Consider the following 27,980-nt stretch of genomic DNA (forward strand, 5'->3'; position numbering starts at 1 on the left):
TATATCTTTATATCTTCTGTAACAATAAATCGAAACACTCCCAAAATGCAGTAAAGATACTAAGAGTCAGGTATTTTGCAGACAAGTAAACCTTTTATTTTAAACCACAAATAGTCAGCAGGTGGCCACAACTATCCATGTTTCATTAAAATCACATAAAACCTAGGTACAAAAGCACCACTGATTATTGCTCTAGAAAAACTGCATGAAAAATTCAAATATGCACAGTAAAAACACCACAGTATGCACAGGACTAAATTTTAAAGCAAGTGCATGGAATGCTGAATCAATCTTACACACAGCTTTCCAATATTTAACTAATATTTATTTTACTTGAGGATGATGTAAATTTCCAAAAAGCATTACTATGAGACGATAAAATGTCCATCCTTATATATTTTTGTATGCCAACTAGTAGAGTCCTAAAAAATTAGCATTTACAAAATACTTGGTAAAAATAGCTTTTAAAAGTTGTCTCAAGAGATACATAAAATCAACCCCAATTTTTCATGACAATTCATTCTCCCTCGTTATCTACAGATTCAGTTTTCTGTGCCTGTGAAAAAGAAAGGAAAAAAAATATATAGTTACTACTAAAACTACTATAAGCAAAGGAAATTCCACCCACCAACACACAGTTTTGAACATTTGTTTTCTTTTTTTCTTCCAGCTTTACTGCAAAACCTATTTCAACTCTGAGTGAAGAAGAGACAAGGCAGAAATATATTACACAAACACTTTGTTGCATTTATTGCTTTCTGCTTTTCAAACAACCACAGAAGCCTTACCTGCAAGCTCCCACTCTTCGTGATAATTAAAAACAAAAAACAAAAAACAAAAAACCATCACACTACTATCTGATTCTAGTCACTGCAAACATGCAGAATTTTCTACTGTACCCTTAACTCTCACTGTTTCAATCTGCCCCTTTACTGACAGTGTGCTGGGTGGGGTGCCTCTGGAGGTTGAGACATTAACAGTTGAGCGAGAGATGTGGATCTGCAATAACATTACAGGCAATAAAAAGAGACATTAAGAACGTGCTATCACCGGCTGAAGGATTGAGAAATTTCTTTAAAGACACTGATTCAATCAGTGGGAGGTATTTATGAAAAGTACCTCTTCAGCTTTAGTTTCACCATTTTCAGATGGTGCAGTACCTTCCTTTCCAGCTTCCTGCTTTTCCTCCTTCTTCCCTTTAGCACCTCTGCTAATCTTTGCTCCAGGTTCTTTCTAACAGGGGATCAAAGCAGAGGGAAAGAGAATGTTAGACATGGTATGATGATGGCCAAAAGCAATCAGCCTCTGTCCAAACACAAGGTGAAGTACAACCATCACCATCATGGTGGCCTTTATGGAGACACGGGAGCCCAATTTTGCTGGGTTTCAGCTGAGTTACACTGCACAAATATGAGTCTCTGTGAAAATGTAATAACAGGTTGCACAGAAAGTCCAGTGTACTTTCTCTTCTGTGGAAAACACAATGATTCCTCTCCTGGATTTGTTCAGTGGACCTCCCCTCCAGTAAGGGGAGAAGTGGTTCTGCCATGGAGACAGCAGCAGCAGGACTTGGGGAAGGAGGAGGCAGAGGCAGAGCTGGGGGAGAACCCAGCCAGGGGGTGGCTCTGCTGCTGCTTTCCAGTGAAACCCCTCACGTGAAGACACATAGCTTGCATGACTAGAAAGCTGGGAAGGTGCCAGGAAATGCAGCCCAGATGAAGCAAAGTTCCTAATTTTAAGACCAAACAACAAAAGTGAGTTCTGTTTCTGAAATCACCTACTCACACCACTATACAGATGTTTCAAACAATTCACATGGGATAATACCGAAGGGTAGAGTGCAGAAAAGCCATTTTGGGTAAGTTCCCTAAGAATTCTGTATTTCAGTTTCCTCATCTGCAAAACAGGATATTTGTATCTACTTCAATAGAGTTTATGTGAAGGTCATATGAGTAAAGCAATCAACCATATCTGTCATACTCTAAGGGCCTTATAAATGCTAGTATTACCTGCTGGCATTATTATATTATTATTATTAGACCTCAGACTGGCCTGCAAAAACCAGTTAGATGAAGTCAGAAGCCCCTTCCCAAATTCCTCCCATAGTGGGGCAGTGCTGCCAGGGCCCAAACTCACCCCTGCTGCGTGCCATGTGAACCGCATGTTCACGAGGCTGCTGCCAAACCCCCTTTGGACACGAGGCTTCTCAGAGCAACATCTCTGACTTCCTGTGCCTCACTGACCAAATGGAAAACACACTCCTATTAAGGCAGAAAACTGTGCTTTATGCCTTTAAGAAAGTCCATAACAGTGGTAAAGGTTTTAGCTTGGATCATTAAATATGGCCTTTCCTTGAATGATTCTGAGGTAGGGAATTATAATTTATTCATTGTTTAAAAAGCCAAAAGTGGGAAACAGCACTTCTTACCTTAGCAGATGTTTTTCTTGGTTTGGGTTCAGGTTTTGGTGGAGCAGGTTTCTGCAAAGATAATTTAAATTACACAAATACTGAAAAAGACAACTGTCAGCACCAAAAGAAACACAAAAAGACTAACAAAGACAACTATCCATTTTGACAAGGCCTTGGTCATTAAAAAGTATTTCATCCTATTTTCAGCACCAGGTAACAGCATAAAGATCTCTGCATTTCATAACTATTTTCACCCTGGGTTCACAAGGGAACTGCAGGTGAGATCGAAAAGCTGACTCCTCATTCCCTGGTCCAGAATAGCTCTCCGGGAACAGGTCTAAGCTTCTATCTCCTATGTGTCTGTTCTTCCTTTTATCACAGCACAGCAGCAAAAGGAATGACTCAGGCCCGTGGCCAAAGGACTCAATGAATTCAGTTGCACTGGCCTTCCTAACAATCTAGAAATGACAGCACAATCACTAGCAAAGCCCAGCTGGTAATGAAGACTGCTGCCTGTGAAGTATTTCAAAATCACTTCCAAATCCTTCCACTTCTGATGTAGATTTCGAGTTTCTGTTGCCAAGCTTCTTCCTACTTTTATTCTCTCCAATGCCAGCTCAAGGTGAGAATCTTTTGCCTAACCAGATATGCTGGGCTCATTTGTCCCTAGAGGTTTTCGTTGAGAACATAATTATAATGATAAAATGTCTACCGTTAGCTCCCAAAGTTTAAAATTTTTCACAGATATTATTAGCCAAAGAGTCCCCTAGGAAACTATTTTTTCCTGCCTCATGTGGTCCTCCTCCAGTTCCCATGAGCAGCACTCGCACACCGTGTGACCACGGTCCCTCTGCCACACAATGCTTCAGCCCTGGCCAGCTTCCCAGGGGCCTGAGACCAGGTGGCACATGCGGATAACTGGAGAAAGATAACCATCTGACTCCAGGAGTTTTCTGTAGATATTTTAGGGTAAATATTTCTCTCATAGAACTAGAAAAAAGTGTACATCTCTCCCGGCACTAGAATGGTTTTAAAATAGAAAACACTGGCCAGGGTCTCCCCCTATGGAGAAAAATACATGTTCCTCCCTACTGCCTCTAGGTAATTCAGGTTCACACTGAATCTGCCCCTTTTCATCAAGTGCATAAAGGGAAATTGTAGACAGTTCGATTTCAGAAGATTGGCTGTTAGAAATGACCTTTCAAATAAAAAAAGAAAATCCAGCTTGAAAAGTAAGAAATGTTTTTATTAATCTTCTTATCACCCTAAATCTGCAGCCCAAATACAGCAGCTTTCATGGTTCTTACATTTTCAGAATTTAAAACATTTTGTTATCCTAAGCTTTGATATACTGTATTAATATACATGTTTTCTCCATTTACAGTAAACAATTTCCTTTTATATTATTTTCTGGAGGGCAGACCTTTCCCTCTGACCCAGCATTCAAGTGTTTTGATGGGACCAGGAAATGAGGTTTTGAAGTCTGTAATCCTGCTGGCCTCTGAGGAGGCTCTGTTTCCGTAGCACAGGGAATGATCTCAGTGGAAGGTGCTTGTATTGCTGGTTTCTGGTGCTCAGGAAAAGCTTCATTTTAAATTTTGGTTTTCACTTGACTTACAAGGTGTGTTCCCTTAACTGCCTGGAGATTCCCAACAGCAACCCCAGCTCTTAAGTCCTCCTAGTGCTCTTAAGTCCTCCTAGTCCAATCACGTCTTCCTGATATGGTTTGGCTGTGTCCCCACTCAAATCTTATCTTGAATTGTAACTCCTACAATTCCCATGTGTCGTGCCAGGAACCTGGTGGGAGGTAATTGAATTACAGGGGTGGGTCTTTCCTGCGCGGTTCTTATGATTGGTGAATGAGTCTCATGAGATCTGATGGTTTTAATAAGACGAGTTTCCCCGCACAAGCTCTGTCTCTCTTCGCCTGCCACCATCCATGTAAGACATTACTTGCTCCTTTTGCCTTTCTCCATGATCGTGAGCCTTCCCCAACCACATGGAACTGTAAGTCCAATAAAACCTCTTTCTTTCGTAAATTGTCCAGTCTTGGGTATGTCTTTATCAGCAGTGTGAAAATGGACTGATACAGTAAATTGGTACCAGAAGAGTGGGGTGCTGCTGAAAGATAACTGAAAATGTGGAAGTGACTTTAGAACTGGGTAACAGACAGAGGTTGGAACAGTTTGGAGGGCTCAGAAGACAAGAAAATGTGGGAAAGTTTGGAACTCTCTAGAGACTTGCTGAACGGCTTTGACCCTTCCTAAAGGTCAAAGGTTGAATGGCTTTAACCAAAATGCTTATAATGATATTGGCAATGAAATCTAGGCAGAGGTGGTCTCAGATGGAGATGAGGAACTTGTTGGGAACTGGAGCAAAGGTGACTCTTGCTATGTTTTAGCAAAGAGACTGGCAACATTTTGCCCCTGCTCTAGAGATCTGTGGAAATTTGAACTTGAGAAAGATGATTTAGGGTATCCGGTGGAAAAAATTTCAAAGCAGCAAAGCATTCAAGAGGTGACCTGGGTGCTCTTAAAGGCATTCAGTTTTAAAAGGGACACAGAGCAGAAAAGTTTGGAAAATTTGCAGCCTGGCAATGCGACGGAAAAGAAAATCCCATTTTCTGAGCTGAGGAGAAATTCAAGCCAGCTGCAGAAATTTGCATAAGTAATGAGGAGCCAAATGCTATGCACAATACAATGAGAAAAATGTCTCCAGGGCATGTGAGAGACCTTTGCAGCAGCCTCTTCCATTACAGGCCCAGAGGTTTAGGAGGACAAATGGTTTTGTGGGCCTGACCCAGGGTCTCAGGGTTCCTCTGCTGTGTGCAGTCTAGGGACTTGGTGCCCTGTCTCCCAGCTGCTCCAGCTGTGACTAAAAGGGGCTAAGGTACAGGGGCTGTTGCTTCAGTGGGTGGAAGTTCCAAGCCTTGGCAGCTTCCGTGTGGTGCTGAGCCTGCGAGTGCGCAGAAGTTAAGAATTAAGGTTTGGGAACCTCTGCCTAGATTTCAGATGTATGGAAACACCTGGATGCCCAGGCAGACGCTGTTGCAGGGGCAAGGTCCTCATCGATAACCTCTGTTAGGGAGTGCAGAAGGGAAATGTGGGGGTGGAGCCCTCACACAGAGTCCCTACTGGGAAACTGCCTAGTGGAGCTGTAAGAAGAGGGCCACTGCCCTCCAGACCCCAGAATGGTAGATCCACTGGCAGTTTCCACTGTGTGCCTGGAAAAGCCACAGCCACTCAATGCCAGCCTGTGAAAGCAGCCAGGAGGGAAGATGTATCCTGAAAAGCCACGGGGGCAGAGTTACCCAAGACCATGGAAACCCATGTCCTGCATCTGCGTGACCTGGATGCAAGAAAAGGAGTCAAAGGAGATCATTTTGGAGCTTTAAGATTTGACTGCCCTGCTAGATTTCAGACTTGCAAGGGGTCTGTAGCCCCTGTGTTTTGGCCAATTTCTCCCATGTGGAATGGTGGTATTTACCCAATACCTGTATCCCCATTTTACCCAAGAAGTAACTAACTTGCCTTTGATTTTACAGGCTCACAGGCAGAAGGGACTTGCCTTGTCTCAGATGAGACTTTGGACTTTTGAGCGAATGCTGAAATGAGCTAAGATTTTGGGGACTGTTGGGAAGGCATATTTGGTTTTGAAATATGAGGACATGAGATTTGGGAGGGGCTGGGGGCAGAATGATATGGTTTGGCTGTGTCCCCACCCAAATGTCATCTTGAATTGTAACTCCCACAATTCCCATGTGTCATGGGAGGAACCTGGTGGGAGGTGATTGAATTATGGGGCAGGTCTTTCCTGCACTGTTCTTGTGAAAGTGAATGAGTCTCATGAGATCTGATGGTTTTAAACATGGGAGTTTCCCTGCACAAGCTCTCTCTCTCTCTCTGCCTGCTGCCATCCACATAAGATGTGACTTGCTCCTCATCTTCCACTATGATTGTGAGGCTTCCCCAGCCACATGGAACTGTAAGTCCAATTAAACCTCTTTCTTTTATAAAATGCCCAGTCTTGAGTATGTCTTTATCAGCAGTGTGAAAACAGACTAATACACTTCCTTATGAGACTCACGTGAAACACTGGCTCGCCTGATCCAAATAGCTGTATTTCCGAACTTGTGAGTGGTCCTAATACCCATTTTTGCTTTGATTCCCTATATTGTACCAGACACAGATTTGGGTTGAGAATGAAATCCATGCTTTCCCGAAGACCAAAGTAGCATGAAGCTCCTCTAATAGCTAGTATGAGGATATACTAATATAGTGTCAGCCAAAATACCAATGCGTTTCCCTCTACCTTCTTAGTGGAAAGCCTGGGCTGCAGGAATTTTAACCAAAATCCTCCGCTGGAGCCCAGCTAATCTCTTAGGAGGGCAGCAAAAGAGAAGAGCATAAGAGCCAGTAGGGAGCACAGGCTGATGAGGAAGAGATGGAGGATGTCCACCTTGGAGGTTCAGCCACATCTGCCCATCTCAGCTTGTATCCTAACCCTAGCAAAAGTAGAATTATTACTGTTACAAAGATTCTTTAGGTCTGAAATGAGGCTACAGTATATGGATTCAGACAACTTTCAAAACATTCCCATATAAACATTCTAAAGTATGAGTTGTGGACAGAGAATCAGAATTCTGTTCACTTCAGTGCATCATAGGTAGAATCTGAAGACTGGAACTTTGCCTAATATACTACTTTTGTTTCAGAGATATAGCAATGTCAAACAACATCGTGCTTTATATTCTTCATAATGGGGCTGGCCACTGTCTGACACATTTGATCAAGTCAATTGCTTGGCAACACTGGTCAAATTTGCTAGATGTGAGGACCCCAGGTAATTTTCAAAAACAAAATAAACTCACGGGAAACCATCTTAATCTTCCTTTTGCTGCTTCACTTTGGACAAAGGGACCATGTACTCATAAGAACTAACGCTGAAGTGGTTCTAAGGTACTTACCGCTGACAATCTGGCAGACCGTCTTGTGGGCTACAAAGGGAATGGAAAATATACATATTTTTTTGGTGATTATACAAAATGAAGTTGATTTCTAAAAATCTGTTCTTAATATACCTTACTTTGTTGAATGACTATAATGTATGATTCCCATCACCTTCTCCAGGTAAGCACAATGAAACATATCCCAAGTCCCCTGGGCACCATGACACTCAAGAGGAAGTATTTCTAAAAAGGGGTAGGTACACTGTTCAAATAAACAACTACTCCCAACTCGGGGTGTGGTGAATAAGTAAGGGACATGAAGATCAATTTAGGCTTTATCCCGAATTAAAACCTCTACTTTTATGACAAAATCAACAGCAAGAACATCGAGGTGCTATTTAAGAGCTAGTCTTCAGTCTGACTCCAGCTCCTTAAAAATGGAACTAAAGCTTTTAAGTTAATACAAGAAGAGACTTATGCAATTGTGTAGAAACCAAAATAGCAGGAGTTCCCCATCTTGCTGGTATGTTAGAAATGAAAATGATTACAAATCTTGGCAGTTAACAAGAAAGCCTTCTTTTTACCTATAACAAAACAAACACATTTATCTAGTAGTATATGTTCAAAGGATTTAACTAGAATTAAAAGTGCATTAATTTTTTCTTTTAATTTCAAAGTTTAGAAAATTTACAGAGAAAATGTGTAGAGATTGATATTTTGGGGAAATCTGTTTTTCTTCAAGGATATTACAAGTTAACAGCAAATGACCCTGCAAAGAAAATCTAAATTAAAAGAACTGTCCTAGGCATTTCAGCAATAACACACAAAATTGATATTCTACTTACCATCCAACCTACAGTGGCTCCCCAAGGGATTTCACATTGTAAAAGTATAATTGCCTTTTTAAAAAAGTGCTCCAGAAATAAATATTCCATACTTTTTGTCTGGTTAATTCACTGCTCCATCTCTAGTACAGTAGTGTACTGGCCAACATATAGCATAAACTCAGTATTTGCTGAATAAATGAATCCAAGCCTTTCCCTAGTTCTCACTTCCTCATGCAGAATTTGCCTCAGTACAATAGCTTAAATGTTTCAAACAATTTTTCCTAAGGGGGACAGCAAAAATGGTCAGTAGGAACCCATGCCATAATTATGAGGAATCATGGAATTCTTGAAGTGGGGCTAAGGTCAGTCTAGGTCAGCCAGTCAGGCCAAACTGGAAGAAATATTTCTTGCCATCTCCACATCTAAGAACTTTATTGCTGAAAATAGCCAGAAAAGCTAAACTCATCTTTCTTTAAACTACAGAAGGAAATGAAGGGCCAGAGCTTCCATGAATACTTTTAACCCTGGGGTCTCGAGGAAAAATCAGAGCTGGACTTAAGGCCAGCTACGAGAATGTGCTGAGAATGAGAGGCTGTGCAGGTTAAGTGGTTGGGTGGGATACACTCACTGCACAGAGTAAAAGCATGTAAGCTCAGCACATAGCCCTGTGAATTAGTACAGGAGGAGTGTGTGTCAGATTCTCCACAGGAACTACAGTGCCTGCAATGGTTATCAAGGGTGTATTCCTGACAGTGCACCCACGAGTCCCTGGGAACCAGAATCCAAATCCTGCAATACTTTTTCCAGGATGGTTTACTGTATTGAGTATACTGAAGAAAAGGCAACATTTTCAAGTAAACCGGGCAACAAGAGGTTATCTTGTGTTTTTTTAACGTACTTTCTGAGCATAGAGGAGAAAAGAGCACCTTCCAATTACCCAACAGAGCTCAGCTCTGAAGCTTCAGTGTGGCCTCAAGGACAACCAATGTCTGACAAACTACAGCAGGCAGAACACCATCTTCTAAGATGAAAGTGGCAGTCTCCATGCTAAAGAGAGGTCAAAGAACCTTATCTGACTCCCTCTCCACTTGATGTCAACTCATGAGCACCATGTTGGTCTTGCCTCACGTTCACTTCATCTGACTCATGTCTTCATCCCCTCTTGCACAGGACCACCTTCTCTTATATTTCTGTGGCTCCAATATGGATCAGGGGCCCTCAATAAGTGTTGAGATGAACAGAAGGGGTAAGCACCAGAAACATACAGCAACTGTGAACTTGTGGGGAGGGGAAGAAGTCCTAGAGCCACTACTCAGTTACTCTTTAGTTTGGGGCCTGAAAAGGGGCCAAACATGTTAGCCGTAACTCAAAACTGCCTCCCTATCTGCCATCTAGTTGTCTTGAATAAAATCTCCATGAAGTGAGGCAAAATCAAGAGAGAAGCTCCCCAACTATGACACTGTTGTTCCTCTCCATGTGAACACCTGAACATGCTGAATAGACTAAGTGATGCCAGAGAGCTCTTTGGGATTTCCAGAGACATTCCAATCTAAGCACTGCTTTGCAGAGCCTAATAGTTGTTCTGATCCAAAGGACTTAATACCTTTTAAAAATTCAGGTCCAGTACAGGAGTTCCAAAATAAAAAGCCTAGGGGCCGGGCGCGGTGGCTCAAGCCTGTAATCCTAGCACTTTGGGAGGCCGAGACGGGCGGATCGCGAGGTCAGGAGATCGAGACCATCCTGGCTAAGACGGTGAAACCCCGTCTCTACTAAAAACTACAAAAAACTAGCCGGGCGAGGTGGTGGCACCTGTGGTCCCAGCTACCTGGGAGGCTGAGGCAGGAGAATGGCGTGAACCCGGGAGGCGGAGCTTGCAGTGAGCTGAGATCCGGCCACTGCACTCCAGCCTGGGTGACAGAGCGAGACTCCGTCTCAAAAAAAAAAAAAAAAAAAAAAAAAAAGCCTAAGCTGCAGCCAGTCCCTAAAAATCCTATCTTTTATTATAAAATCATTTTATGACTTGCTACCTAAAATTTCCCAGCTCTTCTTTCTATGCCATTAAAAAAGACCTTTCTTACATTTTCTTTTCCAGTAGCCATCATAAGACATTTTCGTTTTCACTACAAACAGTGGAGGCTGAGACGAACGTTTCACTCACAGTCAGCAGTACTGATTATGCATGCAAGTATGGACACCTTCCTGGAAAGTTCCATCAGCTTTCACAGCCTTAAAATCTATAAACTATGGGACTATATTTATTGGATATGAAATAGATGAGACTGCTATTTTTTCCTTGTTAAAACACTAACATGTGAAGTACTCATTTGAGACTCAGATTGGGTGGGACTGCTAAGGAAAAAAAAAAGATACTAAGAATTTCTCTCTTTTTTTTTTTATTGTGAATCCTCAGGAAAAGTGGTCCAGAGACTGCTCCTCAGCACTTCTCCGACATTCACTATTCCCCTTCCTTGCTTTGTTTTTCTTAATTGCCAATATCCAATTATTTTACTACCTCTCAGGGAGGGAAGGAGGGCTTTTAGAATGAAAAATCATCATTGATAAATATGACAAACAGATATGACAAATGTGAGGGTTTGTCACTACGGTATATAGGTGCTGGTCACAATGGAATTATCACATAGGCATCATCTCATAGGCATGATCATCCTTTAAGTTGGGGAAAATTCTGGTGAAGCCTACTCTGAAAGACATGAAATCTTCTACTTTAATATCCTGGTTGCAAAAGCAACATAGAAGTCTAATCTCCCAATGACAAAGTACACGGGGATAACTATATTCAATAGAATCACTGTACTTGGCTGGATACTGCTTGAAACACACGGATCATTCCTTTGGAATGTGGGAGTATTTTTATTTTTAAGAGATTTTTTTGCTCCTGAGCCTGACCATGTACCTCCAAGCAAAACCCAAAAGTCAAGTTGCTTCTAATTCTATTAAAAAAAAAAAAAAGCTTAAAAAGAAATTGCCTTCTTTTCAAAACTGGGAAGTAGAAAAGTTTGTACCTCAGAGCCTTGGCTGGGAATAGACAAGAGAGAAAAATGGATACTGGATTACCAGATTTTTAGGACTGCCACAAAAGGGCCATAGGGATAGCGGATTTTGGAGCAGGAGAGGCAGATATCTATCCTGGTTCTGCTATTTACAAGTTCTAATACCCAGGGAAAATCATGTTTCTCTGAGAACTTTGCTCTAGTTAAAATAGGGATAATATCTGCCAATCTGTCCTCCAAAATAGCACTTCTCTGACATTCACTATTCGCCTTCCTTGCTTTGTTTTTCTTCATAGCTAATATTCAATCATTTTATTTTACTCTCTCTCTCACTAAAAGGAAGTGTCATGAAAGCAGGGATTTTTGCTTGTTTTGTTCACTGTGGGATCTGGAGAGCTTAAAACAGTGCTCGGCATATTATAGGTGCTTATACATTTTTGTTGAGGAATAATCTGCTTCCTCTCATTTTAGAATTACTATATGGACCAGACAAAATAATGGATGTAAAAGGGTTTGTAACTGTTGATGGTAATGACTATAATGTATTATTTTGGTTGTTTACCGTCCAAGTCCCCTGAAGTACTATCTTCTGCACAATGCCTTCTAATATGGCAGTGGAAAAGGATTTTCAAAAGAGAATCCCCCTTAGTAACTGTTATCCATTTACTATAGTCAAGATGGTGCATACTCAATGACATAACTGAAAAGTTCAGTCAATCCAGTGAGAAAGAAAAAAAAAAATCAATATATTGACAGTTTTTACCCAAAACCATCAGCAAACTAACTGACCTTTTCACTTTTTAAATAACTGTGTTGATGTCCTGAAGTCATTATCATGAGTTTTAATCTGGCCTTGGCTTAAATGACAGGTAGAGCCTTGTCTAGAAAGCATTTTTATTAACAAAAAATATGTAAAATACATAGAAATGATATAAAATAAAATATAAAAATAACAAATAAAAATAAAAACATAATAAAAAAATTAGCCAGGTGTGGTAGCATGCACCTACAGTCCCAGCTACTAGGAGACTGAGATGGGAGAATCACTTGAGCCAGGGAGATAGAGATTGCAGTGAGCTATGATCTCGCCACCTCACCCACGCCAGCCTGGATGACAGAGTGAGATGCTGTCTCAAAAAATAAAATAAAATAAAACAAAACAAAACAAAACAAAACAAAACAAAACAAAACCAAAACAAAACAAAACAAAACAAAATAAAATAAAAATAAAATAAAATAAAATAAAATAAAATGTATAATACAGCTGTACAAAACTACACACATATCCTTTATATATATATTCTCAGCAGCTTGATTTGCTTTTGGTGTAGTGGAATTGGGAAGACAATCAAAGATTACTGGGTGCCATGGTGTTCCTAGGTTTTCTGACTGACAAATCAATTTAAATGCCAGTCCCTAAGGAAAAACCCAAATGCTTTTGTTTTGGCATCCAAATCTTAAAAACATTAAGGTTAGTTATACTTAGCCAACTGTTCTAAAAATCACATTTTGCCATTTCCCAAGAAAATTCAAGCATTTATCACTTTTTGGTTAGTTCTTATCATTTTTTGGTTGGTTCTCACATGTGTGTGGTGACTCTGCTTTGGATAAAAAACTTCATGATTATTCCAAACTCTGTTAAACAGTGAATGCTCGGTACATGGATCATGGGGACAGACAGTTTTGTTTGTTTTGCTTTTAACTTATTTCTTTATAGGTTCTGTTGAAGATTTTCCACTTGGCAGAATGAATTTCCTTGTACAAATCTTGTGCAGGGGTTTTGGTATCATGATAAACTCCTCTGAATTATTAACCACATTATGAATCACCCAATCAAATAACCTGTAACTAGATATTGTTTTTGTCTCACTCATGACCCCTTTTAGTTGATAAGTTCAAGGGTAATAGCTGCAGTTTTCCACCTATTCTAAAGCTCTGTGCAAAGGGAATGGTTGCCATCAAAGTTATATCTCATTTCCTACTATTTCGCCCATCTTTTCTTAGAGGTTCATGATAATAACCACAGAGGGTCAAATCCAAGAATCTCTTCCAAGTTTCTGGACTTTTGGAGGTTTCTGAATTTTAATACAAAACATCTTTGAATCATTGCCTAATTAATTATCCTAATATCCTAAGAGTGTTCCCAATTAAAAAAAAAAAAAGCTTTAATATTTTGACACATTGTATATCCCTCTATAGTTTTTTTTGTTTGTTTGTTTGTTTTTTAGATGGAGTCTCACTCTGTTGCCCAGGCTGGAGTGCAGGGGTGCGATCTCGGCTCACTGCAACCTCTGCCTCCAGGGTTCATGCCATTCTCCTGTCTCAGCCTCCCGGGTAGCTGGGACTACAGACACCCGCCACCACACCTGGCTAAATTTTTATAGTTTCAGTAGAGATGGGGTTTCACTGTGTTAGCCAGGATGGTCTCTATCTCCTGACCTCATCATCCGCGTGCCTCAGCCTCCCAAAGTGCTGGGATTACAGGCGTGAGCCACTGTGCCTGGCCTATAGTTTTTGATTTTAGAGATGCTCCTTCTCAGGCAAAATATTCAGAACCTAAAAACTGATTTATAATCTACTCATTGGAGCATAGAATTTATGAGATCTACAGTCTTTCATTTTCTTGCTGTGAAAGGCAGACTTTGTTCTCCTTGATGAATTTACCTACTATATTACTCTTTGCCCAGAAGGAATTCTCAGTATCTGCTTTAATGGAAAGCAGGGCTGACAGGTAGAAATATAAACAACACAGTAAGTGGAAAATGCCTCATCAATATATCCAACTGAAACATACCTAGGCCAAGCGAGACTACATATAGACACTTATCGCTGTTTTATGTAGTCTTAACAACCTTGTTCATTCATATTAAACTTTGTTCATATGACTGTCCGCAGTTCATTCAGATGCAGACAATCCTAACGATATTAAACATTTTAATGCAAATAATTAAATATAGGACGTCAAAGATATACTTACCTCCTGTTTAGTTACTTTGGATCCATCTTTGCCCTCTGTATTCTCTGGAGACTAGAAAGAAAACATTTCAGTGAATTGTATTTAAATTGTAAAACACACATCAGAAAAATGTTTTTAAAAAGTTACCTCATTCCCAGGACAAGATAAGCCAACAGATTTTTTTACAGAGAAAAACTAAGTTACAACAGGGTATGTCTCGTACACACCTATGTGCATGCATGCACACACACGGTAGATAGATGTGTAACTGCTCGACTTTTAAAGCAGAAACGGTGAAAGAATGATGCGATTCCCTGTTCTCAATGTGCATTCACCCTAAGCGACTTTCATTTATCTTTGACGATTCCAGTTAAAGAACAGGGGCCAGAGGTCAGTGGCAGGAATGCCTGGGAGCCACCCTCTTGTTCCACTTGCTTGTTCCAGTCACTCCATTCCTTTAAGATAAGGGCAGGATGCTGGTAAAGCCCAGGCCAACCACAAAAGCACATTTTCATCCCATCCTTGCCTAGCCTTGATTTCTAGCCCATTTCTTGATATGAACTGACAAATTTATCATAGATTACTATTTTTCCATTATCAGCTCCAGTATCTCTACTAAACTCCCAGCCTCGGCATGACAGCCAGGCTACGTGCCACCCACAGCTGATTTATTTCCAGGTTTTGATCCATCCCCTGGGGCGGCACCTGCCTCCTCTTGTGACAGCTCAAATCCGACTCCTTTACAGGATGTGTATACTATGGGAAAAAACATACTTTATATTTTCTTTATTTTTAAAGTAAAATATACTTTGGATTTATTGGACACTCCACATGTCCCAATATTTTTTATTGGCTAAGAGTTATTAAATAATATTAAAACAAACTAATTAGAAAACTAACATTTTAAAACTACATGAAGTTGGAAAGTGAATACTCAGTCTCTATGGCACAAATAGGCTGCTGATCTGAATAGAGCACCCGTTAGAAAAAAATACAAATAGCAAACTGACATTTGACACGATGTTTGGCTCAGCAAAATAAAACAGCTATGTGGTAATGCCTCATCTGATAAAATGAGAACAAAATTCAAGAGATCATAAAACCTACTGTTTGAGGCTAGTGACACTGTAAATTAATATAATCATTTCAAAGAACAACTTAGCAATATGAAAAAGACACAGAGAACTAATATGACCTAGTAATTTCAATTTTGGAACCCGGACTCAAAAAAAGAAACTCTTCATAAAAATATGGCTTTATTTGTACTATTTCTAATATGGAATAAGTGGAAGCAATTCATCTATCAGTAAATAATAGAGAAATGATTAAGTAAACTATTATTTGCATATTTATGTAACAGTGAATGGCATTAAAAAGTTAGGCAATGTGAATACATGAAAAGTCCACATAAAATAATGCTAAATTAAAAAACTTAGGTCATAAAAAAAGTATGCAAAACAAAAGTCCTAAGTATACATAAAAGTCTTTAGGAAAGACAAAAGCTTTTCTTCAAGGCTAAGGACCCAAGGACGTTTCTCTATTACCTAGAGCTGCCTGTTACCCATAGCCTATCATATGCCCTCTTTCCAGAACCTCACATGTCATGGATTTCTCTCTTGTTTCCAAATCAACCATCTCCCCTCCTCCATGGAACCTTCTCCATTATGAAGAAACAGTTTTCTCTTTTTTGTTCCCCACTCTCTTGCACAGGAATATTTCATTCATTGATCTTGTGTTAATCAGTCAGTTGTGGCAAAATCTTAGTCTGAGCATACGAAGATAATTCCTAGGTGGACCACTGGTCTTTGCTCACTTCCATGGCTACAAACTTAACCCTTCTGGCTACAACAGATCCTTGGTTGTCTAGGAGTGCTGGGCTTTCATTCAGACCTGTCAGGTCACTCAGTAGATTTCAGTCTAGGGTACTCTTTACCTGCAATTGATAGGCAGTTAACACAGCACTACATAGCTATTGTAAGAAAAACTGATGTTAATGACATTATTTTCATATTTTTCTATGCAGTGGATTAGTGACAGGCAATATGATGGAGTTCAATCTCTAAACACTGACCTAATAATGTTTGTATGGGATGCAAATTATTCAAAATAGAGAAACTTGGAAAGGCACTGCATAAAAAAAGCAGGTACACTGAAAATGTGAATGCCTTCAGATGAATGAACATAAGGCTTTGGATGTGAAGAGCTAGCAAAGCTGGTTTCTCTGGCAATCTCCCACAACGGCTTTCTATTAACAAGCATTTAATACATCTGCAGTCAGGAACAATCCATCTTTACCGGGGATCAGTGTGATACAATGGTATGAATGCTGGATGTGAGCTCAAGACACCTGGCTGGAATCTTGGCTCTCTACCTAGAAGCTGTATGATCTGGGACAGTGATTTGATCACAGTGGCTCAGTCTCCTTCATCCATGATAGATGATAATGACAGCTAACTCAAAGGGTACTGCTTATGATCAAGTGAGATACTGGAGAAAGCATTTCATAAACTGTAAATTGTTATACAGAGGTTATGCGATAAAAAAGATCTTTAGTCTTCTGAATTATACAGTATGAAACTATATTCAACAGAGTCTTAAAGTTGATCACATTTCCTTACATCCAGATTCCCTGCAAACTGGTTATCTGTTTTTGTTGCACTGAGTAACAGGTAGACTATTTTGGAAAGACCTACCATTATAAGCTGTCTTATCACATAACCCTCTCTATCAATTAACACTAAGCCACAGGCCGGACACAGGAAGAAAGAGAGCGTGGTTTTAAGGGATTAAAACAGAAACCCAAAGCTTTTTGTGCCAAGGGATTGCGAGGAATAAAAACAAAGAAAAGGGGGAAACAAAAGGTTGGGGGTGGATATAGGGGATCTCAGATGTACTTCAACCTTCTGGCAGGTGGATGTGAAAGATGAGGAGAGTTAGATGGGATGCAGGGACTGCGAAGGCAAAGGGAGCTCTTGCTCCATTCCCCAAGACACAATAGGCTTACACTAATCCAGTTTGAACCAAGAATGGTCAAGAGGGCCCAAATCATGGTCAAATAAAAAGGTCTCATGCACATATCCACCTCTGCAAGAGATGTTTTAACTTTCTGTTGTTAGTTTCTTGTGTCTTTTAAGGAAGCTGCTTATGTAAGGATACTCCTGTATGTTCTCTCACCCTGCACCAGCCCTAAGCTTTGTTTCTCATCCCCTCTGGCACACCCCAAGAAGGAAAACAATGGGGAGTGGGGAGGGAAAGAATGCTTGCTCAATCAGATTTTACGACTTAAAAATAATACACAATATAGGTAACTAACACTTATACAACAATATGATACTTAAAAGAGACACCAAAAACTCAAGGATATAGAAAGCATGAAAATAAAAGGATGTTGAAAAAATACATACTTAGCTAAAATTAAAAAGTCGAAACAACCTAAATATATGTCATCAGGAGGATATATACACTGTGGTATATAATAAAATAATATGTAGCAGTGAACACAAATGTACTATGTGTATGCACATCAACAGAGATGAATCGCACAAACATAATGTTGGGCAAAAAAGGGAAGTCATGGCATGATTTTAAATAAAATTTGAAAATACAAATACAAGGAAAGTCTATAAAGAAAAGCATAAAAATGATAACTGCAAAATCATGACAGAGGTTACCTTTTGCTGAGGAAAGGGAGGGTAATTTGACTGGGAAAGACAAAGTCATTGGTAAGAGGTATATTTCTTAAGCTAGATGCTGGTTTATTATTATGTAAATCATATTTATTTAGATACTACATATGCATGTTTTATATTAAAATGTTTTTGATTCATACAAAATAGAAAATGTGAAGCAAATAAAAGCAGGTTCATTGAAATAAAAAACTCAAAACATGGATAAACTCTAGACCAGACACAGCAGGAACTGCCATAGACTGCTGAGGAATTAACCCAGAATGCAACAAAGAACAACAAAAGGACGAACAAAAGAGAGGTTAGGTGACGTGGTTAATTGAGAAGCTCCATAACCATCTGATAGGCATTTCAGAAGCAGAGAAAGAGGTTATCAGTAGGAAGGAAAAGACATAATGACTATATTCCCAAAGTAAAGTCTTGACTCTCCGATTTGAATACTCACACCAAGGAACAAAGTGAAAACAAATCAAAACAAACAAGACAATACAGCAGGATATATTATAATAAAACTACAAAGCATCAAGGAAAATAAGAAAAATCCTTAAAGTTATCAGAGTTAAGACCGATTACCTATAAAGAATTACTTCAACAACAACAAATGTATGAAAATATAGAGTACTATTCAAGGAGTTGAGGAAAACTGTCAACCTAGAATTCTATACCTAGCTATCATTCAGGAGTGATGGCAAAATAAAGCCATTTCAGAATATAAACATAAGGAGAGTTCACTTCCAACAAAGTCTGTCTTTCAACAAGAATCTATTACTAAAGGATCAAATTTAGTAATAAGAAAACCAAATCTAGAAGGAAGGAAAAGTATGTAAGAAAAAAATGTAAAAAATATACTAATAAGTCTAATTAACTATACTAATTGTAGATAACATTACCTATTGCGCTTTTAAGTTTCAATAGAAATTCTAGAGCAGTTCTGTCCTACAGAGAAATACAACATATAATTTTAGATTTTCTAATTGCCACATTAAAAAAAGCATGAAAACAGGTGAAATTAATTTTAATGTTATTTAACTGAATATATCTAAAACTTTATTGTTTCACCCTGTAATTAATGCAAAAAAAAAAAGATTAATGTGACATTTCAGACTTTTTTGTACTAAATCTTTAAAATCTGGTGTTCATTTTATACTTAGAGCACATCTTTATTCAAATGCTAAATTTTTATCAGGAACATCTAATCTGTATTTAGAATTCATAAAATTTATAGTAGTTTCACCCAGGTTGTTCCAAACATTTATAATTTACCAATCGCTGATTCTAATATCAGTTTTTAAACTTAAATTGATTAAAATTAAATAAAAAATTCAGTTCCTCATTCTTAAGTGTTTAATAAACTCATGCAGCTAATGGCTACCATATAGCACAGCTTTAGACAATAACAATCATGAAAGATAGAAGTGGGGTCGGTAGGTAAGAAGTTAAAGGATACTATGCTCCTGGTTTTGTTCTGGAGGATGATACATATAGAGAGTAATTTTAGACTTTGTTAAAATAAAATTTAAAGTTACCATTAAAAAATGTAAGAACAGAAATAGGATCTATAAACTTCCAAATCAGGAGGGGTGGAACAAAACATATTTACCAATAAAAAGCAGAAAAGTAAAGAACAAAGGAAAACAAAGGACAGAAAACATAAAAAGTCCAAATATATCAGCAATCACAATATACCTAGACATAGTATACCCTTCCATTATAATGTCAAGTGACAGAGTGAAGAAACAGAGTATACAACAGGACTACACTTCTACAAATTTCTTTTTTTTTTTTTGAGACGAAGTCTCGCTCTGTCACCCAAGCCGGAGTGCAATGGTGCGATCTTGGCTCACTGCAACCTCCACCTCTTGGGTTCAAGCAATTCTCCTGCCTCAGCCTCCACAGTAGCTGGAATTACAGGCGCACACCACCACACCTGGCTATTTTTGTATTTTTAGTAGAGATGGGGTTTCATCATGTTGGTCAGGTTGGTCTCGAACTCCTGACCTCAGGTGATCCACCCACTTTGGCCTCCCAAAGTGTTGAGATTACAGGTGTGAGCCACCATGCCCCTCCACTTATACAAATTTTAGAACATGCACAAATCAGTATTATGGGTGGATAGATGGATGTAACATAAAGGTATAAAAACAAGAACTGGAATAATACACAACAAATTCGTGATGATGGTTATCTTTGGGAGGGTTGACAAGGAAAAAGAACGAAGGGGATGTTTCAAAGGAAACTGAACTTTATCTTTAATAATTTATTTTATTTTCTAGAAAGGCCTGAAATGAACAATGATTTTTAAAAGATTCCAATTTGTGAATTCTCAGTGATTGGTAAATAGGTATGTTATATTATTTCCTGGATTTCTCTGTATTTACATTTTTTCCAAATAAAAATATCCATACTGGGGGGAAGAAAAAGACTAGAAGCAAACCTGCTGTATTAAACCCAGTTAAATAGTACCATATCTATTCCCTAACACAAATTACATAACTACGTTTACTCAGCATTTTTTCTATTTCTTCAATGTTATATCAATCTGGTTTATATTGCCTCCTCTTCTGAACAAGACATGTAGTACAACTGTTTCATTTGTACTGATAATGAAGGCACTGGACTCAGAACTCTTGAAGGAGAAAAAAGCAGTCCAGTATTAAATTGGTTAACAAGAAAACCACTCTGGGACCAAAAAATTCAAATAACACACCAAGAGAAAGGTCTGAAATGTGCCTATACCTAACTGTCACTCTTCAGCTAAAACGAACACAAAACTACGTAACACAAGGTTAATTCTCTCCACAAATGATGGTACTGTACGTGAAATTCTTATAAGGTTCTTGAGTTAAAAGGCAGTCTCCTGAAATTCAAATACTTCTATGACACATGAAACAGACACTGGAAGTTTTACTCAAAACCACCAAGCCATGTTTAACAACGGCTTGGTTGTTTTTCATTGATCCTGTAGTTGTATGTATGGGATCCTCTATTACTGCATTGCTTTTAAAGTAATCTTTAAATATCCAATACTTGGAATTGAGAGGTCCCTTCATGGGATTAATAATCAAACTTATGTTAAATTTATTTTCCATATGCTCCCCTGCTTGGCTTGTCAATTCCAACAGGTGATTTCTATAAACTCAAATTACATTGATTAAGGTCACTGCAGGCTACTAATGTCTTTTGTAAATGGTATTTTACTGTTCAACATAAAAGTAGTAACAAAAAACGCTTCTTTAGAAGACTTTGAATGAACTGAAATAAATAGCAACTCTCTCTTTTTTTTTTTTTTTGAGACGGAGTCTCGCTCTGTCGCCCAGGCTGGAGTGCAGTGGCCGGATCTCAGCTCACTGCAAGCTCCGCCTTCCGGGTTTACGCCATTCTCCTGCCTCAGCCTCCCGAGTAGCTGGGACTACAGGCGCCTGCCACCTCGCGCGGCTAGTTTTTTGTACTTTTTTTTAGTAGAGACGGGGTTTCACCGTGTTAGCCAAGATGGTCTCGATCTCCTGACCTTCTAATCCGCCCGTCTCGGCCTCCCAAAGTGCTGGGATTACAGGCTTTAGCCACCGCGCCCGGCCTCCAGACAACTTCTTAAACACAACAGGGTGGTTAAAAGATATAACCCCCAACCTTTTAAATCAAACAACACTCTTTCTCAGTGTTTCTACTTTGGACATTCAGCCTGGACAAACCTTTGAATGCTCACAGCTCATAGCTTCTCTTGTGGCTCATTATCACTTTCTGGCATGAATTACAAATACTTGTGTATGTGCTCTACCTATCCCATCAGACTGAAAAATCCTTAAATACAAGGGCATTTACTCATTCGGGTTGAAAAAAACAGTAATTTTTCATTTAATTTCCCAAGGTGATGGTATCTTGCATAAAGGTGATGCCCAATGAATGTTTAACATGGACTGAATGAATAATTAAATGTACAGCCCTACCATTTTGGAGCCTTTACTCAAATATAGATTCCATATCAATATTTAACTCAATCAAATGCAGCAAGCATTTATGGATGTCAGGCTCTTTCATATTCAGACTAGGAAACTCAATATTGCTAAGAAAGCAATTCTTTCCTAACTGATTTATAGATTCAATTCAATCTCTATCAAAACAATGGCAGGCTTTTTTTCTTTTTTTTTGTAGAAATGTATAAGGTGATTCTAAAATTTACATGAAAACTTAAAAGATCGAATAGCTAGAAACAATTTGGGGAAAAAATGACAAAAAGTGAAAGACTGACATTACCAGATTTAAAATCTTACTATAAAACCATAATAATCAAGATACTAAGATAGTGTAGTTTTAAAATTTTTTGTAGAGATGACGTCTCGCTATGTTGCCCAAGCTGGTCTCAAACTCCTGACCTCAAGTGATCCTCCTGCCTCAGCCTCTCAAGTTGTTGGGATTACAGGTGTGAGTCACTGCACCTAGCCAAGATAGTGTAGGATTAATATAAGAAAAGACATACAGGCCATAGAACACAATTGAGTGTCCAGAAATAAAGTTTTACATTTATGAAGGAGCTTCAACAAAAGTACATAGGCAATTCAGTGGAGAAAGGATGGTCTTTTCAACAAATGGTGCTGAGATAATTGGATTTCTACCAGCAAAAAAAGAATTTAAACCCTTATGTCATACGATACACAAAATTAACTCACAATGGATAACATACCTAAATATAAGAGTGAAAAGTATAAAACCTCTAGGAGAAAATATACGTAAGCTTGAATTAGGCAAAGATTTATTAGATGTAACACTAAATGGATTTCATCAAAATTAAAAACTTTTGTTCTTCAAAAGACATCACTAAGAAAAAAAAATATTTTTAAGTCACAAACTGGGAGAATATATCTATGAATCATATATCTGATAAGAGACTTGTATCTCAGACTTATAAAGAACTCTTTCAATAATAAGACAAGCCAATTAAAAATGGGCAAAATATCTGAATAGACATTTCACATATGATACACATTATGCTAGTAAACACATGAAAAGATGCTTATTGTCAGTAGTTATTACAGAAATATAAATTAAAATTCATTAGAATCTCTATAAGCAAAAAATCAACAATACCAAGTATGAACAAGTATGCTGAAACTAAAACTCACACACTTTGGAAAACAGTTTGGAGGTTCCTTAAAATGTTAAACATAGACTTTCATACCAACCACCACTTCAACTCTTAGAAATCTTCCCAAGAAAAACGAAAATATATGTCCATGCAATAACTTATTTACAAATATTCACAGCAGCATTATTTATAATAATCCAAACCCGGAACAATCCAAATGTCCACCAACTTGTGAAAGGATAAACAAAAACTAGTATATCCATACAATGGAATACTACTGGACAATAAAAAAGGATGATGTACTGACACATGCTACAACACAAACTAATCTCAAAAACATCATGCTGAGTGAAAAAATCAGTCACAAAAGACTACATATTGTATCATTTCTTTCATATAAAATTTCCAGAAAAGGCAAATCTACACACAGCAAAAGTACATTAGTGCCTGGGGCCAGGCTGGGAGTGGGGATTGGCTATAAACTCCATGAAGGACCTTTGTGGAATGATGGAAATGTCTCAAAACTAGATTATGATAATAGTTGCACAACTCTATACTTTACTAAAAATCACCGAATTGTATACTTTGAATGGATGAATGGACTTTATAGTAAGTAGATTATATTCAATAAACGTTTTAAAGGAAATTATATTCTCATAATTGAGAGTGCTGAGTGTCTATATCCCTCAGCACTAGCCAGTAGGTACTTTTAATCTTTTTTTAAACCAGATTGGTTATTTTAAAAATTATGTCTCATTATTCTTAATAATGTACATTTCTTTGATTTCTAGTAAAACTAAGCATTTTTGTCTACTTGAGTCTTATTTTCCTCTAAAGATATACATCTTTTCTATAAGGAAATGTGAAATACTATCTTTTTAAAATAGCAAACATTTTTCAGTGATATGTGGTACAAATATTTTTTCCCAGTTTTTTATAAATTTAAAAATTTTGTTAAGTTTTTTCATATTGAAATATTTCATGTAGCCAAATTTGTCTGTGTTTTCATTTACAGTTTCTGTTTTTGGTGTTATGACAAGTAATATTAATTTCAAAATTAACTATCACAAACCTTGATCATGGTTAGTTAAGCATCCACTGTGCTAATAAGCCCAATGCTACTGCTACTGGGCCTTCCATTTTAAAGAAACAGATAAAAACCTAATTTTGAATTTCAAAGCTACAGGCAGATGGGCTTTCCTTCCTTAAACCTTTAAGTGTCAAGAGACATGGTTGTTTACATGCTCCATTCATGGAAAACTGCCTCATTAGAGAATTTCTGATGTGATACACTAGACATTTTAAATAGTTCTAGTGATAAGGAACAGGAAAATATTAATAAAAAGAAAGATGTAAGCGTGTTTCCTGTTGCTAACCATGCCAAGACTGTGATTCTAGGCCTCGCTGGCTCATGTCTCTGTTGAACATCAAATCATCACATAACAACATGACCACTGCGGGCATTTGCGGATGTCTGGCCAGAACAGTCGAGAACTCCATCACTCATTGTCTCACCACTGAGTCCATGAATGTTATCAATTCCCCTGTAATTTCACTCACCCACCACCCATTACCTAATAAATACAGGAAACTGACATTTATATCTCGCAAACTTACAGATTAATATGCACTGAAGAACTCTTCACTAAGTGCTTATTACTTCACAAAATACTATAGCATTTATAAAAAACCATTTGGCTTAATGTAGCTATGACTATCACACACAAAGGTACACATAAAACTTACAAAGAAATGCCATAAGAACATTTTAATATTAATTGAAATGATATTGCAGCCCTGAAGTTGCCAAACTGAGGCCTGGTCATGTTAAGATACAATCAGGAGACACATTTAAATACCTGGTAACAAAAAATGACTCTGACTTCTTTTGTATATTTGAGTCCTGCCTACACTTTTTAAGACTAGCCTAAAGTGAACTTTCCTTATGTATCCTACTGGTTGTGGAATCTGTAACTACACATTCTGGAACATAGACACAGTTCTAATGTTATTCAACTGTTTTGTGCTGCTAGTCTTATCACCTCATTGAAGTAAACACAAGTTCCAAGAGAGGCAAAAATTGTAATGTCCCTACAGTATTACAACAGGGCAAGATTCCAGATATTTTCACTGACTTTACTTTGTACCACTTCTTGCTCTGCAGAACAGCTTACTCAGATGTTCATTAAATAACATTTCTTGATTTCTAGGGAAAGTTGATACAAGGAGCTAAGAAGGCAAAAAAAGTACTATGGGGACATTTTTAAGGCTTATTATATTGTTTCTTTAGACAGTTTCTAAAGAATTGTCTGCTCTACAAGCAATCAAGAAAAATACTGTGTAGTATGTAAACGCTTTGGCAGTTACCCCAACTTTAAAGATCTTGAAGAGCTATGCATGGATTGTCTCCAGTTCTTTTTTGTATCTAAGCAGGCTTTACCTAATGACAGTGGTTCCCCACATAAGTTCCACTGAACTTCAGGATTCCATGAGGCTGCTCTAAGATTTGACTGGTAGATGGGATGGCCATGATAGCTGTGTTTAATCTGAGGTTGTTCCTGCCCAGGTACCAACTGAGGTCATTAGGCTTCAGGTATAGATGGAAAGTCTTCCTATTAATCAAGGAGAGATTTTCCATCACTGGAGAACACTCTGACGTCCTGAGGGATGACACACAGGTGCCTGTACAGTTTTGCCCCTAGTCTCAGGACCATTGGCTAGCTTATGCATGGGGGGTTCCCTGCCTTCCAGGGAAACAAAACCATAATTGTTATTTTACTGTTTTTTGTTTGTTTGCTTTTTCCTTCCCTCTGTCTGCTTGAGAGAGGTAGACAGGGGAAGTAAGAATAATGGTTTCAGCAACTCTGGCCCTTGAATAAACAGCAAGGAAGGGTTTCATAGTCAGGGTTCATTATACATAAAGTGTGCACACCTAACCTACTGTTTATGTAAACATTTGTTTAAAATTCCCAGGAAAAAAAGATGGCCCCCAGTTCACTTACTCTGTAACCCATATCTTGATGATTAGTTCCTTTGTCTCTACTAGAATTTCCAATCCATCATTAACCATCAGTCAAAATGCTGAAAATGGTGACATCACTTAATATCCTAATTCTAATAAAACAGGGCTAGAAAATACCTTCATAAAAATTAAGTTTAAATAATAAATCTCAAGTATTAGTGCTCTTAATATGCCATCTGTCTTCTTAAACTGGGAGTACCTTTGGATTTCCTTAATTCCTCTTGACCCACCCTTTCGTAAATGAGTACGATATGGGTGAGAATAAGACTTTGGCATCTATAGCATCTGATTAAATCTTTACTAGTAGTTATTGGTTGGTGAGATGCAGGGCAATTTATGTCTTTAAGTTCCAGCTGAATGGGGTAACACCACTCAAGCTATTTTCAGGATTAAATGAGATAATGCAAGTCAAATTGTGCACAGCGTGAGGCACACAGTATGTGCACAACAAACTCTACGACTTTTGAACACTTCCAATTATTATCATTTTTAAAAAGTGGGGTAGGAGACAAGTTTCCACCCAATTCTTAGTAATAACATATAAGAAGGGAAAAGCTTTTGAATTTTTAAAACTTCAGTATTTTAAAATAAAGCAGTCACTCTTACACACAAATTAGTCCATGTTCTTCGATAAAGCAGGATACTAGGTGTAATTTTGCTTCAAATTTAATACCCACACTGGTTGACACTGTTGGAAACATTGAGGCTGGCGGTGGGAAGGTGCAAAGCACTTGCTTAGGAACCAGCCATCACACACTGGTTTCTCAGGGAGGAGGAAAGCCTTCTCTCCCCTTCCTGGGACAAGTCGAAGCCCCACCCCGAGGGAGATTTGAGTCCCCGAATGTGGTAGTTGGTGTCCGGGGACTGCGCAGAAGGGGACAGTCCGCAAGGAGCAGAAGACAAGACAAAAATGACTCCAGTTCGCTATACGCGCAGAGAGGCGGATAGCGCGCTGACGCCGCCTTCCCCAACTGAGCGTGAGTTCCAGTCGCTGGGGAGGACCTGGTAGCCCCCTGACCTTGGACGAGCCATACTGGACGCCCCGGCGCCGTCCCGTCTTCCACGCTGCCAACTCCGCTGCTCCCGCCCCGAACTGCGGGTAGGTCCAGGCCGCCAGGCCGCCAGGCCCCGCCTCGCCGGCCCCAGCCCTGATTGACACTGGAGTTGGTACATACGGGTCTGCCGCGGAGGCGAGCAGGAGGGTGAGCGCTATTTTAAACATGGCTTTCTCTCTCCCTTAGCCTCGAAGCCACCGCGGCGCACCTAGCCCACGGGCACAGCCGCATGGGAATAATCTCAACATTTGCCTGATTTATTTTCTTCCCTCTCCATACGCTTGTACTTGTTTTTCTCCTCTCGCTGTTTTCCCTTCACACTAATTCGCAACCTGGCAGTTTGCAAAGAGGAAACTCCCTTTTGGAATGGAAAGCCGCTTTTGCTTCTTGTTGTTGGGGGTGGAAAACATTCCGGCGTGAATGAGTTCAAAAAGAGGGGAAACCGCGTCACTGGAGAGAAAGTAACATTAAGAGATCCATGAGGACGGGGCGGAGGGGCGGGGGAGAGAGGGAGAGAGGAACGTCTGCAACAGGCATCTAAAAACAAGCGTGGAGGAGCAAAGAGATTCCCAATCCCCGGGTTACCACCGCGCGCGTTCTGCGCGAGCCATTGCAATGCCAGGATTTACTGTAAGCACAATTTGAAGGCTTTTGAAATCTTTTTTGGTAAGACTTACCTTTCTCTTCGGCATAATGACTATGTCGGTGAAGCAAAAAGTAAAGCAACGGGCTGGAACTGCTGGCGCCGCCGCTGGATGCTGCCTCTGCCGCTGCAGCTGCTCACGCGCAGGGCACGACGTAGCGCGGCCTCTTCGACCTGCACCTCCGCGGCTCCCTCCGGGGGCCCTGTGCTAGCCTCCCTGCTGCTCCAATGAGGAGCCCCGCCAGCCAGCTGCGAGGCCCCATTGGCTGAGGCAACGTTCTAATTTCCACGAGGGCACGCCCACCTCCGCGCGCTGTACGCGCTGTTGTAGTTTCCACTTCA

General features: G+C 39.2%; 1 protein-coding gene across 5 annotated transcripts; it reads right to left on the bottom strand.

Annotated features, from left to right (window-relative positions):
* Positions 1-73: 73 nt before the first annotated feature.
* Positions 74-27,967, bottom strand: HMGN3 (high mobility group nucleosomal binding domain 3). Of its 5 annotated transcripts, none has more exons than XM_010370066.2 (7): positions 27,673-27,967; positions 14,174-14,224; positions 7,377-7,406; positions 2,429-2,479; positions 1,120-1,233; positions 913-999; positions 77-556 (listed from the first exon to the last, which is right to left on the bottom strand). In XM_010370066.2, exons 1-7 carry the CDS (start codon positions 27,685-27,687, stop codon positions 518-520), a joined length of 387 nt encoding a protein of 128 aa, XP_010368368.1. In that variant the 5' UTR covers positions 27,688-27,967; the 3' UTR covers positions 77-517. The 5 variants fall into 5 exon arrangements, with proteins under 5 accessions (XP_010368371.1, XP_010368368.1, XP_010368369.1 ...); XM_010370067.2 differs by having other exon boundaries at positions 900-999; XM_010370069.2 differs by lacking the exon at positions 913-999 and having other exon boundaries at positions 74-556; positions 1,161-1,233.
* Positions 27,968-27,980: the final 13 nt, after the last annotated feature.

The sequence above is a fragment of the Rhinopithecus roxellana genome, chromosome 4, assembly GCF_007565055.1.
Source record: "Rhinopithecus roxellana isolate Shanxi Qingling chromosome 4, ASM756505v1, whole genome shotgun sequence".
Taxonomy (NCBI): Eukaryota; Metazoa; Chordata; class Mammalia; order Primates; family Cercopithecidae; genus Rhinopithecus; species Rhinopithecus roxellana.